Here is a 13,929-nt window from a genome sequence, read left to right on the forward strand (position 1 = left end):
GTGTGGTCGAATCGTATTCAACTGAGGTCCCCGAATCTCAGTACGCAACACATGTCGAACTCTGCCTCTCGCTCGCCGTAATCCTGAGACGTTGATTCTCTCACCCCATTTAATTATCCTGCACTTTTTCGCTTAGGCTTTCGCTCCCCCAGCTCCCAACAAACCGACCGAATCTATTGAATATTTGACCCAAAGATCCCTGCTTTTCTATCCCATTTTTCCAGACCAGCAAAAAAAATCTCCAGTTTCCGGTTTCCCGGCGACGCCAAGAGCGGTTTTCCGGCAGACCCAGAGGGAGAAGAGCCTCTGCTTCCATACGTAGGCAGCCCAAGAGGTGAAAAAAATTGGACGTTGACCCAAGTTCCTTGCAACCCTCCCCACAATACCATTTCTCCCAACCAACCAAAACGGTTTCCGGTTTCCCGGCGGCACCAGAAGCGGTTTTCTGGTGGACCCAGATGGAGAAAGAGCCATTACTCCCATACGTAGGCAGCCCTAGAAGAAAGCTGTCACCTTTACCGACTCTCTGCCCACTTCCAGAAGAGGATGAAGTCACTGTTCCTTTAACCCCTTCGGAATTCAAAGACCGTATAATCTTTGGCCCTGCAACTGCTTCGACGCAGGATTCTTCTCCTCTCGTCGATGCATTGACTCTGCCTATCAATTCTCCAAGAACTTCAAGACCCCCTTCGTCGTCTTCTCTGTTGGACTCCGTAGCCACAATTTCACAGGACCCACAAACCCAACAGCCACCCCTGCAATCATGGCTCCTCGACCCCAATTGCTCATGGACCAAAACCAACCTCCACCGCTCCAAAACAGCTCCTGCCATGGCCGTGATCAACGAGGTGGCGAACCGGCGCTCTGTTCCCCGACCCCAATTCGGTTCACAGTCGATTGTAAGACAAGCTGTTGTACTTCTTGTTATATATCTTGCATTGGGTGTGGCCATATATTGGTTTAACCGTGATCATTTCGCTGCGTCGGAGACGCACCCTGTGGTTGATGCATTATACTTTTGTATTGTGACAATGTGCACAATTGGGTATGGAGATATTACGCCTACTACTACTGCAACCAAGTTGTTTTCGATAATGTTTGTGTTGGTGGGGTTTGGATTCATTGATATTTTGCTTAGTGGGATGGTTAGTTATGTGCTTGACTTGCAAGAGACTTATTTGTTGAGGAGCCTTAAGGATGTGGGTGAGAAAAAGGAGTCCTACATATTTGATGTTAAGAAGGGGAGGATGAGGATTAGGATGAAGGTGGGATTGGCGTTGGGAGTTGTGGTTCTTTGTATTGGGATCGGTGTGGGTGTGATGCATTTCGTGGAAAAGCTTGGATGGTTGGATTCGTTTTATCTTTCGGTTATGTCAGTTACCACAGTAGGGTATGGTGACCGGGCTTTCCAGTCTTTGCCAGGACGTATCTTTGCTTCAATTTGGTTGCTTGTGTCGACACTTGCAGTTGCTCGAGCATTTCTGTTTTTGGCTGAGGCTAGGGTGGATAAGCGGCATAGGAGGATGGCGAAGTGGGTTCTTGGTCAGGATATGACTGTTTCTGAGTTTCTTGCTGCTGACATTGACAATAATGGTTTTGTGAGGTATGTGTTATTATTGAGTCTTTTGACATTTTGATCAGTGTTGTGGTTTGAGATTGTTTTTCTTTTGATTATCTATTCTATGAATATACTCATTCGAAACTACCTGTTATAACTAGCTTTTGGATGACAAGTTATAATAGAGTACCCGCTTATGAAATGAGGCTGTGCACAAACCCCTCCCCATTCTCCTTATCATGTTAGTTCATCCCCCTCTGCGGGTCTTAACAATTTAGCGTTTCACTTGTCTTCAGCACAGTATTCCCTTCATATTCTAATTATCGAAATTTGTTGCAAATTTCTTGGGCGTGGGAAAAGGGTTTGTTGTTGTTGTTGTGTATAGAACATTGTTTCTATTCCTTAATTCCTTACGGGATAGTCTCTCTGAACTTTGTCTTGGAGTTGCAACTGGTAATCTGATATCCTGCATAGTCCTTTTGCCTTCACTCCTTTTGGAATTTAATGTATAGCATTTGAAGTTGGAACCTTGGGAACTGACGTTTGATTTAGCATTTTCGACCCCTAACAATGAGTAAAGTAAAAGTTTTGATTCAGTTATCTTTACAAATTAGTGAATGTACTGTTTGGGGTTTCTTACCCCTATCTTACCAAAAATAATAATTAGTCAATGTACTAAACAGTTTAACACTTATGGAACCAAAAATTCTTGGTGATGAAGAGAATATGAGTGCGAGAGTTGATTCAAGTGCCTAGGTTACACCAATTTTGAAGAAGAATAAAAAGAATGGTTGGGTAGTGACCTTTTCGATTCAACGTGCATTGATTATTTAGTTCCTTCTAGAAATCTGGAGGTTGAGCAACTTGTATAAGTTGTCCTCAGTGCTCGGCAACAATGTGATTGAATTTTGGTTTTTCTTATTGACTAGTAGTTTCAATCTTGTTAGCCTAAAATTCTTATCATAAGGAACTTTTGATTATAAACTAGTGCTAGTTTTTCTCTGCTGACTTCATTTATTTGTAAATTTCTAATCTTAAAAATGTATCTGTCACTGGTGCGGCTTATTTCTGTTTTCTGGAGTCGTTGACTTATTTCTTTGCTTATTCTGAGTTACAGTAAACTGCAAATAGTCATGTTTAAGTTGGCTAATTGTATTGGCCTTACATGTGCAGTAAGTCGGAATATGTCATATACAAACTCAAGGAGATGGGAAAGGTATCAGAGAAAGATATTATGCAGATCGGCACCCAATTCGATAGGCTAGACACTGGGAACTGCGGAAAGATAAGCCTTGCTGATCTTATGAGTCGACCTTGATATCCAAGTACCTTTTCGTTACTTTTCATCTTGATACAGCAATGCAAGCATATACCTTCTCTCTTTAAACATGAAGTATGATAAGCCAGAGATTTCACGGAAGTCACAAATGAAGCATGAACTTCGCTGCCATATCGGTTGGTCTCTTGACCATGCATCCTAAGCATCAAATCAATCTTTCATACTTTAAAAGGTGATGCACGATAACCCTCTAGGATGTATTTCCTGTTTGTATACAACAGTCAACAACTAGTTCAGACTCGTAGGCATATTCCAAGAATACTAGTGGTGGGAGAACCTCAGCTGTTTGAGGGTAGTTTCGATTTTATACGGATTGAATGTCAGTATAGACGACTAGCGGTTATCTTGCCGAAATGAATATAAAAGATAAAAGCTCAGAAATCTACAAAATGTTACATTTTGCTTAGAGTTGAGACCTTTTTTTTTTACTGCTTCATAACTGTAAATTAGTACCAATGAATGGAGAAGCACCTTGTTTACGTCTCTCGTAGCTTTCTTTCTCTGTTTTGTTGCATTGAGAGATCAAGTTGTTGATAACCACAAATATGAACACTTTGGTAGTTTGATTTTGTTAAAATGTTGCTTTTTTCTGCATCAGCAGGTCATGAGTTGTAGTGTCAATGAATTGGGTTTGAAACGAATGAATCAAAGGAGTATCGACGGACATAAGCAAGGGGATGACTAGATGAGTGCATAAAGAGAAAACAAGAGTGAAAATTACTGTCCGGCGCTCATAACTTAAAATAGCCGTTATTCTGCCGCCCCGACAGCATGATTTTTTCGGCTTGATAACTTGGTACCAGCCGGTGCATTGTCACCAACACATAACAAAAGTTTGCCCTAAATCTTTAGAAACAAAAGTAAAAAGTTAAATGTGGAAAGGTTATGTTGAAAAATGCCAACATGTGTGTTTGAATGTTGACGGCACACTCTCATTGAAAGTTTTGCTGCCCACGTTTCTGCACAAGTACGTATGTTCCATACTTATGTTCTTTTTCTTGGAAAACATGAAAGGCAATCATAAGAAACCCTAGAGTCTTGCATTTTCGACTCATGATTTACCAATTCTTCTCTCACATCACACACACACACACACACGCACACACACGCATATACATATACATATACATATACATATACATATACATATAAAAGTGAATTTGAATGCCCAAATCTACGAATGAGGATCCTCTTTGTGAGGATATCCTTCAATCACGTCTGTTTATCGTACATCTTGTGATTATAGATCATTGTAAATTTTTTTATGTAAAATTGAATATAAATAGTACCTGACGAAAACTAGCCGCATGATGTACGATAAACAGACGTAATTTGAGGATCTTCGGATCCTCACAAAGTGGATCCGGAGAGGATCCTCATTCCAAATCTGCAAGAAGTATATTCTGCTGTCAACTTGGGTTATGCGGTTTCAAAAGCTTGATCAGCAAAGCAATATCCACTCATAATCACTTGCTGACTTATTAGGGTGATTGAATGGAAAGGAGACCAAGGGAGGGGATTGAGAGTAATCAAACGACTCGCTGATACCAATGTTAGATTCTTGCTTTCCATCTTCCATAATTGAACAGAGAATGATAGTTTCCCAAAATACCAAATACGATTTCATTAACTGCCTTTCTTCTTTTACAAGATACTATTTGTAGTAATCCTCTAACTCTTAACAGCTAGTAACTAACTGTTAATATCTATTGTACATTTGTCACCGCATGATGATGCCACCTGACATTCTAAAAATAAAGAGAAAACGAGAGTGTGCAAATCACTATTTTGCCTTCATAACTCAAAATAGCCATTATTCTGTCACTCGACGGCATGATTTTTCCGGCTTTATAACTGGGTACCAGCCGATGCATTGTCACCAACACAGAACAAAAGTTTGCCTAAATCTGGAAACAAAAGTAAAGTTAAATGCGGCAAAAAGTTATGCTCAAAAAGACCAATACAGTGTGTGAATTTTGACTGCACACTCTTATTGAAAGTTTTGCTTCCGAATTTCTGCACACCTACGGATGTTCCATGCTTTTCTTCTTTTTCTTGGAAAACATGAAAGGCACTCGTGATAAACCCTAGAGTTGTGCATTTTCGACTCATGAAGCAAATCTGCGAGTGTATTTTGCTGCCAACTTTGATTGTGTCGGTTTCAAAAGCTTGATCAGCAAAGCAATATCCACTCATAAGCTCTTGCGACTTATTAGGGTGATTGAATTGAAAGGAGACCAAGGAGTGGCTATATTGCTTTATTCTTTTTCCCTTCAAAAAGTTGCTATAAAATTATGAAACTTGTCCTTTTCTTTGAAAGTGTTCGACAGGCTTAGAGCAATGTCCACGAATTCAAAACTATGGAAGAGCACAAGAAGTTTATAGTGCGACTGGTAGCTAGACGTAAGGTCCTGTGTTGTTATTAATTCATGTGTTCAACATTTTTTTATAAAGGAAAACTAATCAAACGATGTATAAATAATTAAGATCACAATTACAATGAGTCTTGAATCAAAACGTCCTGAACAATGTCAGGATGATCCTTAATTCATACTCAAAACATCCTGAATAATATGTTCAATATTTTTTAAAAAAGAAAGTGATATATAGATAAATGACACCATAATTACACGGATTCATGAATGAGAACATCCTGAACAATGTCAAGAGAAACCTTAAATCATATTCAGATCATTGCATGTATGAACAGTTTGTCTAGTCTATGGACAACTCTAGTAAACTTTCTTGAATAACTACACGTATTATAATATCAGTGAATTAAATACATCATGTGATGCATTTAAAAATTAGTGTTAAGATGCTTCATATATACCAAGTCTCTCTTACTCTGTCTCTATATTGTAAACTAGCTAACTTGAAGGATCATAACATGACTTGAATTCTATATCGTAGTGATATTCTTGACTAACTGGGAAGCAAAGACTGAAGACTATGTCTATTTGATTCTACAGCGATTACCCAACAAGGAGAGAAAAACTACAAAGAATGCAAAAATATTTAATATTTATAAATACATATTATGGCAAGGCTGAGTCAGCTTAAGTAATCAACGCTCTGCAGTTTATGACTGCTAATGACTGTGTCAAAGAATAATACATTAACAATTTGGTAAAGGCCCGGGGAAGGTCTTTTGTTGCGTTTTCTGTTCTTTAACAGTTAGTAAAATAGTGGAAGCATTGTGCCAATTAGAAAATTCAAATTGTACGAAGGGTTATTATACAAAATGGTCCATGAGATTTGCATGATTAATAGAAATGGTTACTGAGATTAAAAATCAATAGAAATGGTCTTGAGATTGTCCACTATCCATGATTTTGATCCTTCTATTAAAAACGATTTTGGGCAATTTTCAAAGTTTTGTAATTCAATCGTTTCTTAACCAAATTCGACCCATAATATATCAAAATGTAGATAGGAAAGAGTAGAATAAGATTATAACTATTTGTAAGCCCCATGGTTGCCGAAGATAGCCGGAAAGTAGCCTGAAATATGACTGGTCTGCGGGAAAACTGGAAAACTCGCCGGAAACTGGGTAAACTTTAAACATTCATAACTTCTTCAATGCTCAACCAAATCGATTGATTCAAAAACAAAAATAATACTTCTTGACTAGACAAAGAGAATGATACCTTTTTGGAAGGCTAACTTGCCGTGGTTTGTTTGGACAATGGCTTGAAAATGGCTAACCATTTTCGAGTTAGCCACTTTCGAGCAGTTTTCCGGACAAATCACGGCGAGTTAGCAGTAAAGAAAGATATCATTCTCTTCGTCTCATCGAGAAGTATGATTTTATTTTTTGAATCACTCGATTTCGTTGAGTATTGAAGAAGTTATCAATGTGTAAATTTTCCCTAGTTTCCGACGAGTTTTCCAGTTTTCCTGCTGACCAGTCAGCTTTCAGACTATTTTCCAGCTATATTTGGCAACCATTGGGCTTCCAAATAGATATAATCTTGTTCTACACTTTTTATCTTTATTTTGATATATTATGGGTTGAATTTGGTTAAGAGTCGATTGAGTTACGACGCTTTGAAAATTGTTCAAAGAGTTTTTAAATGAATGACCAAAATCATGGATAGTGGACAATTTCAGAGACCATTTTTATTGATTTTCAATTTTATGAACCATTTCTATTGATCATGCAAATCTCATGACCATTTTATATAATAACCCATTGTATAAATAAAGTAAAAAGGAGAGTTGCAGTTGTTAGAAGAACCGGTCAAGTAGATTTTTGACCTCTTGAAGAATCTTTTGATGTGGGGCTCCTTTCACATTTGATCCAGAAGATCGAGCAGGGTTTTTTTTACTCTAGGATTTCAATGAGACAAACCCCATCTTTATTTTTGCTTATTAAATTTGCAATTTGCATCATAAATCTTGGTTTTTCAGGCACATCTCATGTATACATACATATATATATATTTATGTGTTAGGAAATACTCTGAGTGGAGTGGATGTTGAATAGTCATTTCCAATGTTGACTATTGGCCTTCAAGTCAATTGGAATCATTGCTATCAGGATTTAAAAACATTAGGCTGAGACGGATAAAGGTTTTGGTGAATTGGATTGTCAGCATTTCTTCAGCCATATATAATTAAAAACAATCTGTTTGGAAGCTGACTGGAAAGGAAAAGAGAGGACTAATGGAAAGAAGAGAAAAAGTTGTGCCAAGTAAAACTTGTTGAACTAAGAAGTTATATCTGGAAGAGAAGCTGTTCATTATTTCTGCAGAATGGCCTTTGTTATATGTAACCTTATCAAAACTACATTATCAGAAGCGAATGTGAGGCAATTGGTCGACGAGTGGTGCATTGTCAGTCAACCAGCTGTCTCACCTCTCGTACAATAGAAAGGTCTCATTTTTAACTTTAATTTTTTTTAACTTTCATGCTTACAAGTTAGCATGCTGATTCTTGGACTGGAGTTCCCCCTTATAATACATGCAAACGCAAAGGACTAAGTACATATGCATTGTCATATCAGCTTATAGCTAGGCCCTCTGAACGGATTCAATTATTGAGCGGAAAAGTTAGGCACACTCTGCTATCTCTTGATCAAGTGGACTTCTGATCCATTATTGGCTGCGTTAGCTTAGCTTAATCCAGGCAAAACCTGGCATATATATGCAGTACTCATACTATTTTATATCAATAGTCATTCAGCTGGTTCCGACTGAAGGGGGTTGTTCCTGCTACTACCTTAAAGCCGAGGGCACGAAGCTGCATATGCATCGACCCTACCTCTATATATTTTAGCCGTCAAATACCATGGCTAACGGAAGCCATGGAAAAGTAGAAAATCAGTAGTGTTGGACAACTTCTAAGGGTTGCAAAAATTGGAGTAGAGGCAATACTTTTACTCGTACTTGTGTAGTCTCTTCATGAATGAGAAGATGTCATCCTATTAATGGAAGCCACGTAAAAGTAAAATCAATACAATGTTGTATGACTTCAAGGGTAGCAAACATTGGAGTAGGGGCAATAGTTTTTACTCGTACTTGTGTGGTCTGTTCACGAATGAGAAAACGTTATCCTATTAATATAAGTTAGTAACTTTATAAAATACACACATCCATATATAGTGTGTAAGTTCATAAGTGTGGTTCAAAACAGCAAATTAACATACTGAGTAGGGACGATAACTTTCACTCATTCTGACCTAGATTATGAGATAACACTATCTTATTAATACGAGTAACTCACAGCTCCATATCCTACGAAGTAGTAGATAAATATGACTCAGAAAATTATATTGCGTATGTACGGATAAGATAGCTTGTCGCTAATGAGAAGTGATTAGGCAGCTGATCACAACAAAAACATAGGTTAGATGCAGCTTGATGCCCTTAAATTCGAGGGTTGGGTGCAAGTTAACTCAAATGTGTCTACATCCTAAAGATTCTTTTTCTCAGTGTGCACACCTAACAAAAAACCTGCCCTCTACTACATCGATGGTGACTTCCATTACCAATGCCAAAGTTCCTATTTTATGTCACTTATTGTGGACGCAACTAATTAAAAAAAAGTCAACAATCTCATGCTTTTCTTCTTTAAATCACTTTTTGCATTAAAGTCATCCATCTTAAGCAACCGCCCCAACCCCATCGATCGGATTGATTTACGCTTTGATTAGATTTAACTAGCTTAAACTATGTACTCTCTCCTAATTCATGTATTTATGCTTAGTGACTTTTGATTAATTTACCTAGTCAAAATACACCAAGCTAAATTACCTTTCTGATTAGACATTAATCTCCCAAATTACTTACATAGTTTCTTTCATTATAAACATGATGATAGTCATGACGCACCAGTAGTCATTGTGCACGTCATGTGTGACATGTGTGTTTATACTTCTTCTTCTCTTTTTGAGTAGAGAGTAGCTAACACAATCCATACCATGAGTAATTAATAGCTCATATTAAGGGTTTATGGTGCCACATCCTACAATAATCGTGCAAAACATGAACGAACCACTTGGGTAATTTCAAGAAACTGCATGCATTATGCATGAAATGTCTAGAGCCATAAACCCATCAAATAAAATGCTTATAATTTACAAAAAGATAATGCAAGATTCTAAAAGGTGCTAGTCGGATGGTGGGCAGGGATCTAGCACTTAGTGGTGGGCAGAGGCCTAGCGGCTAAACGTAGCGGGGGCCTAAGCGTTTTTTTGTTAATTTTAATTAAATTTATTATATAATATATAAATAAATGTCTACTTATATTTAAAAAGGTACATAATTGTATTGAAATACATAAATTGTAACATAGAATGACATATAAATTATTAAGGATTCAAAACATAAGGAACAAGCATATATAGTTCATCCAAGTAACCACCAAATCTCTCATACAATTTAATGGAAAATTAAAATGCGAAATGGAAGGTATTTGTTTTATGTCTAAATTAGAGTCGCGACCTAGGCGGATTTATACGGGCTACGCTAGCGCTTAAGCATGTCTAAGAGCCATTTCTTATTGTATAAATGCCTAGAGATTAATCATGGCGATAGCCAACCGCCTAACACCTAGACGGAACCTAAACGACGTTAAGTGGGGACTTTTAGAACAATGTCACTCTCAAGCAATAACTTTGGCCCTTGATTTTCCAAGTTTGACCTAATCTCACAAAGTTAATTGAATTGAATTGGTCTCTCTCTTATAATTTCAATTGGTTTATGATGTTTGCTAGCTACAAAAGTTTAATTTTGTTGACTACATAAAAGTTCAGATGTGTTTGTAATTTTGCATCTTTCTTCCTTCTCATCAAGGAGGCGGTGATGGAAGCTCTGTTTTGTTTTTCCTTTCCCACATTGATCCATTTTATAAGAGAGATAAATCACAAATTACATATGGGTGTTTTCTTTGTATGATAGGAAGGTAATTAATAAATAATTATTCAAGTTACACACCTAATTAAAGTTTAAACATGTAATTAACATTGCACCTTGCTTCAAGTAGTTGAAAGAGTAGTCTATATTAATCTCTATCGTGGTGGGTGCTTCTGTGCCCATCAAAGAGCAAAGCAACTACCAACTCCCCGTTAATGCATGGAGTTGCTGCCGTTTAACTAATACAGTCGTGTCCGCCAATAAGCTCAACTTAAGTTGGTGTTAACTATGACAGGTTTTCCCACATGTGTACGTGTTAGCCCAAATCAATCTTATTTTGTTTCTTCAATATTTTAATACTGTAAAAGAATAGAGAATTAGATGAAGATCTCAATCAAGTTAGTGTTATCTAAGAAAAGACATGGAGTACTCTAGGTTAATGAAAGACTTGCTGCAAAACAGAGTGCAGTGACGTTCTAAGATTCGTATAGTCGACCCATTTAGTGAGATAAGACTGTTGTTGACGTTGTTTGAACATTTTAATCCTCTTTTATCTGTATTCAAGATTTAAAAGTAAGTAAGTTCCTTCGAAAATGAAGTAAAAGTGTTATTTTGGGTATTGCTACGATGTGCTTGACAAGTTGACAACTATTTGGTTTTGAGGAAGACTAGCTAATAGGGTTAATTTTTTATGTTTGACATCTTGGATGTTATATCTCTCAATGTAAATCTAGCTAGACCCATACATGTCAACAATAATATATTGAATTATTAATTTGAATAACCGGTTTTAGCATGCAATGCATTATATGTACAAAAATTTAAAGGCTTGTTTGTAAGTGTTTTTGCAATGATTGAAAGGCTTTTAGAGAAAATATTTTTGGGTTCTCAAAGCACTTGAAGTGCTTTCATATGCTTCTTGCAAAAAGCATTTTAAGTGTTTTTCTAGAATTCACTTGAATTTTACTAAGGATTGGTTCCAAAATATTTACACCAAAAGTGATTTCAGGCATTTTAAAAGTACTTTCAAACCAGACTTAAACTTGCTTTTGTATACATATGGTTGAGAAAGTTTGTCCATCACGTAAACACTGTTTATTTTCTTATAGTTGGTAAAGTTTAGCGTGAATCACATATCTCATTTTAGTCCTTCCACCCGTACATTACTTAGTATATATGCAGTTTAATTTTATTGAGAAAATGTGAGAACGCATTATGTATTCTAAATCTTATAATTATTAATTCAAAACTTCTAGGTCCTACTTCTTACGCGTTATGTTTTGGTTGGTTTTTGGTACTATATACGTACATTAAAGTAGACAAGATCTATCACTGTTGTATTGAAGACTATACATGGATTGTCCAGCTAACACGATAACCACATGGGCATACCAATAACGTACTTGCCTAAATGATGTTTATATATAAAGTATACTAGTATTTTGCTACACACATGGACGATAACCACATGACCATACCAATTACGTACTCATCTAAATGATATTTATATATACTCATCTCTTATCATACGTTGACGCGTGTGGCAACATACTCTTTTATTTTTGTTTTATTTAAATTTAGAACATGTGATTCAAAAAATTCAAAAAAACAAAAAAAAAAAAAAATTCAGCAAAACTACTTCAGTACATGGAGAAAAGGAAAAACGTGGGATGGGGCATTTACTATTTTTCCATTTTCATTAAATTGTCCATGTCAAGAATTTTAAGAAATGGACATTCTTAATATATTAAAAGGAAAACTAATGAAAATGGCTTGAAACCTTTGAGTTTTAATGATAAGGACAAAATAAAGGATAAAATGAATATTACTAGGTTTGAATTTTTAGTGTAAAAATATAATTTTTCGTTAAAATTTCGTTAAAACTCCCATTATTAAAAGCTTCATAATATTAAAGTGCTGGCTTTATATAGATAAAAAAATTATAGTGGATGGGAAAAAAAAAAGCTCTCAATTCTCAAACGTTACTTAAATTTTAGATAATGGCCTTTAATTTTGCTAAAATAATTATCAGGTAAATAGCATTGACGTAAGAGGTGGCGATTTACATGAAACGTAATTTATAGCTACGTAATTTTTTTGTTCAATGATATACTGTTGTGTATAGTTTTTTTATATAACAATGTATTATTAAATTTGTACTCTATGTGGCTGTAAATTTATTTACGTACGTAACAAAAATATAGACCAAAAATCGAACAAAAAAAATTTCAGAAAATAATATGAAAGTATATTATTGATCAAGTACTACGTGGAGAGCCGGCAAGAGTCGCAGAAAGGCGGAGGATAGAAAAAGGAAGGCTGCCGTGGGTCACGCGTCAGCAGGGACAAGCACGTGATTTTAAGTGCTGCCGACTAGACTACGGTCAAATACCGGTAACACTTGTGCCACGTATTGCCTAATATTCCAAACACTGTCTCCCTAATAAAACTTTGAACAATTGACCACACATGGAAATCATCCGGAAGGGCTTGCATGGGACTAATTTGTCGTCACGTGACGTCGCGTGTAAATAACATAAAAATATGTGGTAGGTTTTTTACATTACATAAAATGTCACTATAACAGTAAATTTATGTCATACAAACTGTTCTCCCGAGCTTTGTAAAATTATCGTTGTACATAAATTTGCCCTACTTTTTTTATTTTTACTTAGAGATATTTATAATGAGCAATAAAATTAGATTGTTGGATTGCATTTTATTTGTTCTAATTACATTTCTAATAGTCCATGAGAATAAAACTACCCGTTTAACCGTACTGCACATTTTCATCTTCTGTCGTTATATCGAACCGTCAAAATTTTAAATAAAATAAAATAAAATTTATACCTAGAAGGTCACGTTATTTAAATCTAATCACATATTACTATATGTGATTTTTGTTATTTAAGTGGTATAGTTTACTTAAATATTACGCCAGTAGTATCGTCAAAGACATGTTTTGCACAATCGATATTATCTACACTAAGGGAGCAGAGGGTGGGCTTAGCCTCACTTTGTAATGCATTTTAACGATCTGAACCGTCTGCCTTTTAGAACATCGTTCATAAATCATCTCACAAAAAAAATTAGACAAATCCAAAATCATTAAGACATTTATTTGTAATAAAAAAATAAAAAAAAAGGATGAATACGGTTCTACAAAGAAACCCTAAACCCTTAATCCAATGATCATATAATTTCAAATTTTGGTGATTTTTGATGTACATAATATTTCCTAAAAAATAGAGGGTTTGAATCGTTGAAATACAATATAAAAATAGACTCCAAAATGTATGTAAAAAACTATGCAAAAAATAATGCTACGTATCCATCCTCTATATTTATGGTGATCATACTATACGATACTTTAAATTAAGAACTAAGAATTAATCGTATCAATCATGTAACGAGTACTGTATTATCAATTAAAGTTGTCGAGGAATATGATGCCTTCAATATTTGTAACTTTATTCGTATGAATAAACGGGAGTAGCAAAGGACTAACAATGTTTCCGTTTGAGGAGTCACTTTTTGGTCCTCCCAATTGGAAGGTGCTTTGTCAACCTCCTCCATAAAAGTGATAGCTAGCAAAGTCCATTCAAACTTATAGGCTCACTCTTTCTCTCTCCATTATTTTATATATATATATATATATATATATATATATATAT

General features: G+C 35.8%; 1 protein-coding gene across 4 annotated transcripts; it reads left to right on the plus strand.

Moving 5' to 3' along the window:
* On the plus strand, positions 1-3,925 carry LOC137724551 (two-pore potassium channel 3-like). 4 transcript variants are annotated; one of them, XR_011067453.1, is made up of 3 exons: positions 1-1,603; positions 2,732-3,069; positions 3,499-3,925. XR_011067453.1 is itself a non-coding variant. In XM_068463316.1 (2 exons), exons 1-2 carry the CDS (start codon positions 459-461, stop codon positions 2,874-2,876), a joined length of 1,290 nt encoding a protein of 429 aa, XP_068319417.1. In that variant the 5' UTR covers positions 1-458; the 3' UTR covers positions 2,877-3,489. The 4 variants fall into 4 exon arrangements, 1 of the variants encoding a protein (XP_068319417.1); XR_011067454.1 differs by having other exon boundaries at positions 2,732-3,013; positions 3,496-3,925; XR_011067455.1 differs by having other exon boundaries at positions 2,732-3,013.
* Positions 3,926-13,929: the final 10,004 nt, after the last annotated feature.

The sequence above is a fragment of the Pyrus communis genome, chromosome 2 (genome assembly GCF_963583255.1).
Source record: "Pyrus communis chromosome 2, drPyrComm1.1, whole genome shotgun sequence".
Lineage (NCBI taxonomy): Eukaryota > Viridiplantae > Streptophyta > Magnoliopsida > Rosales > Rosaceae > Pyrus > Pyrus communis.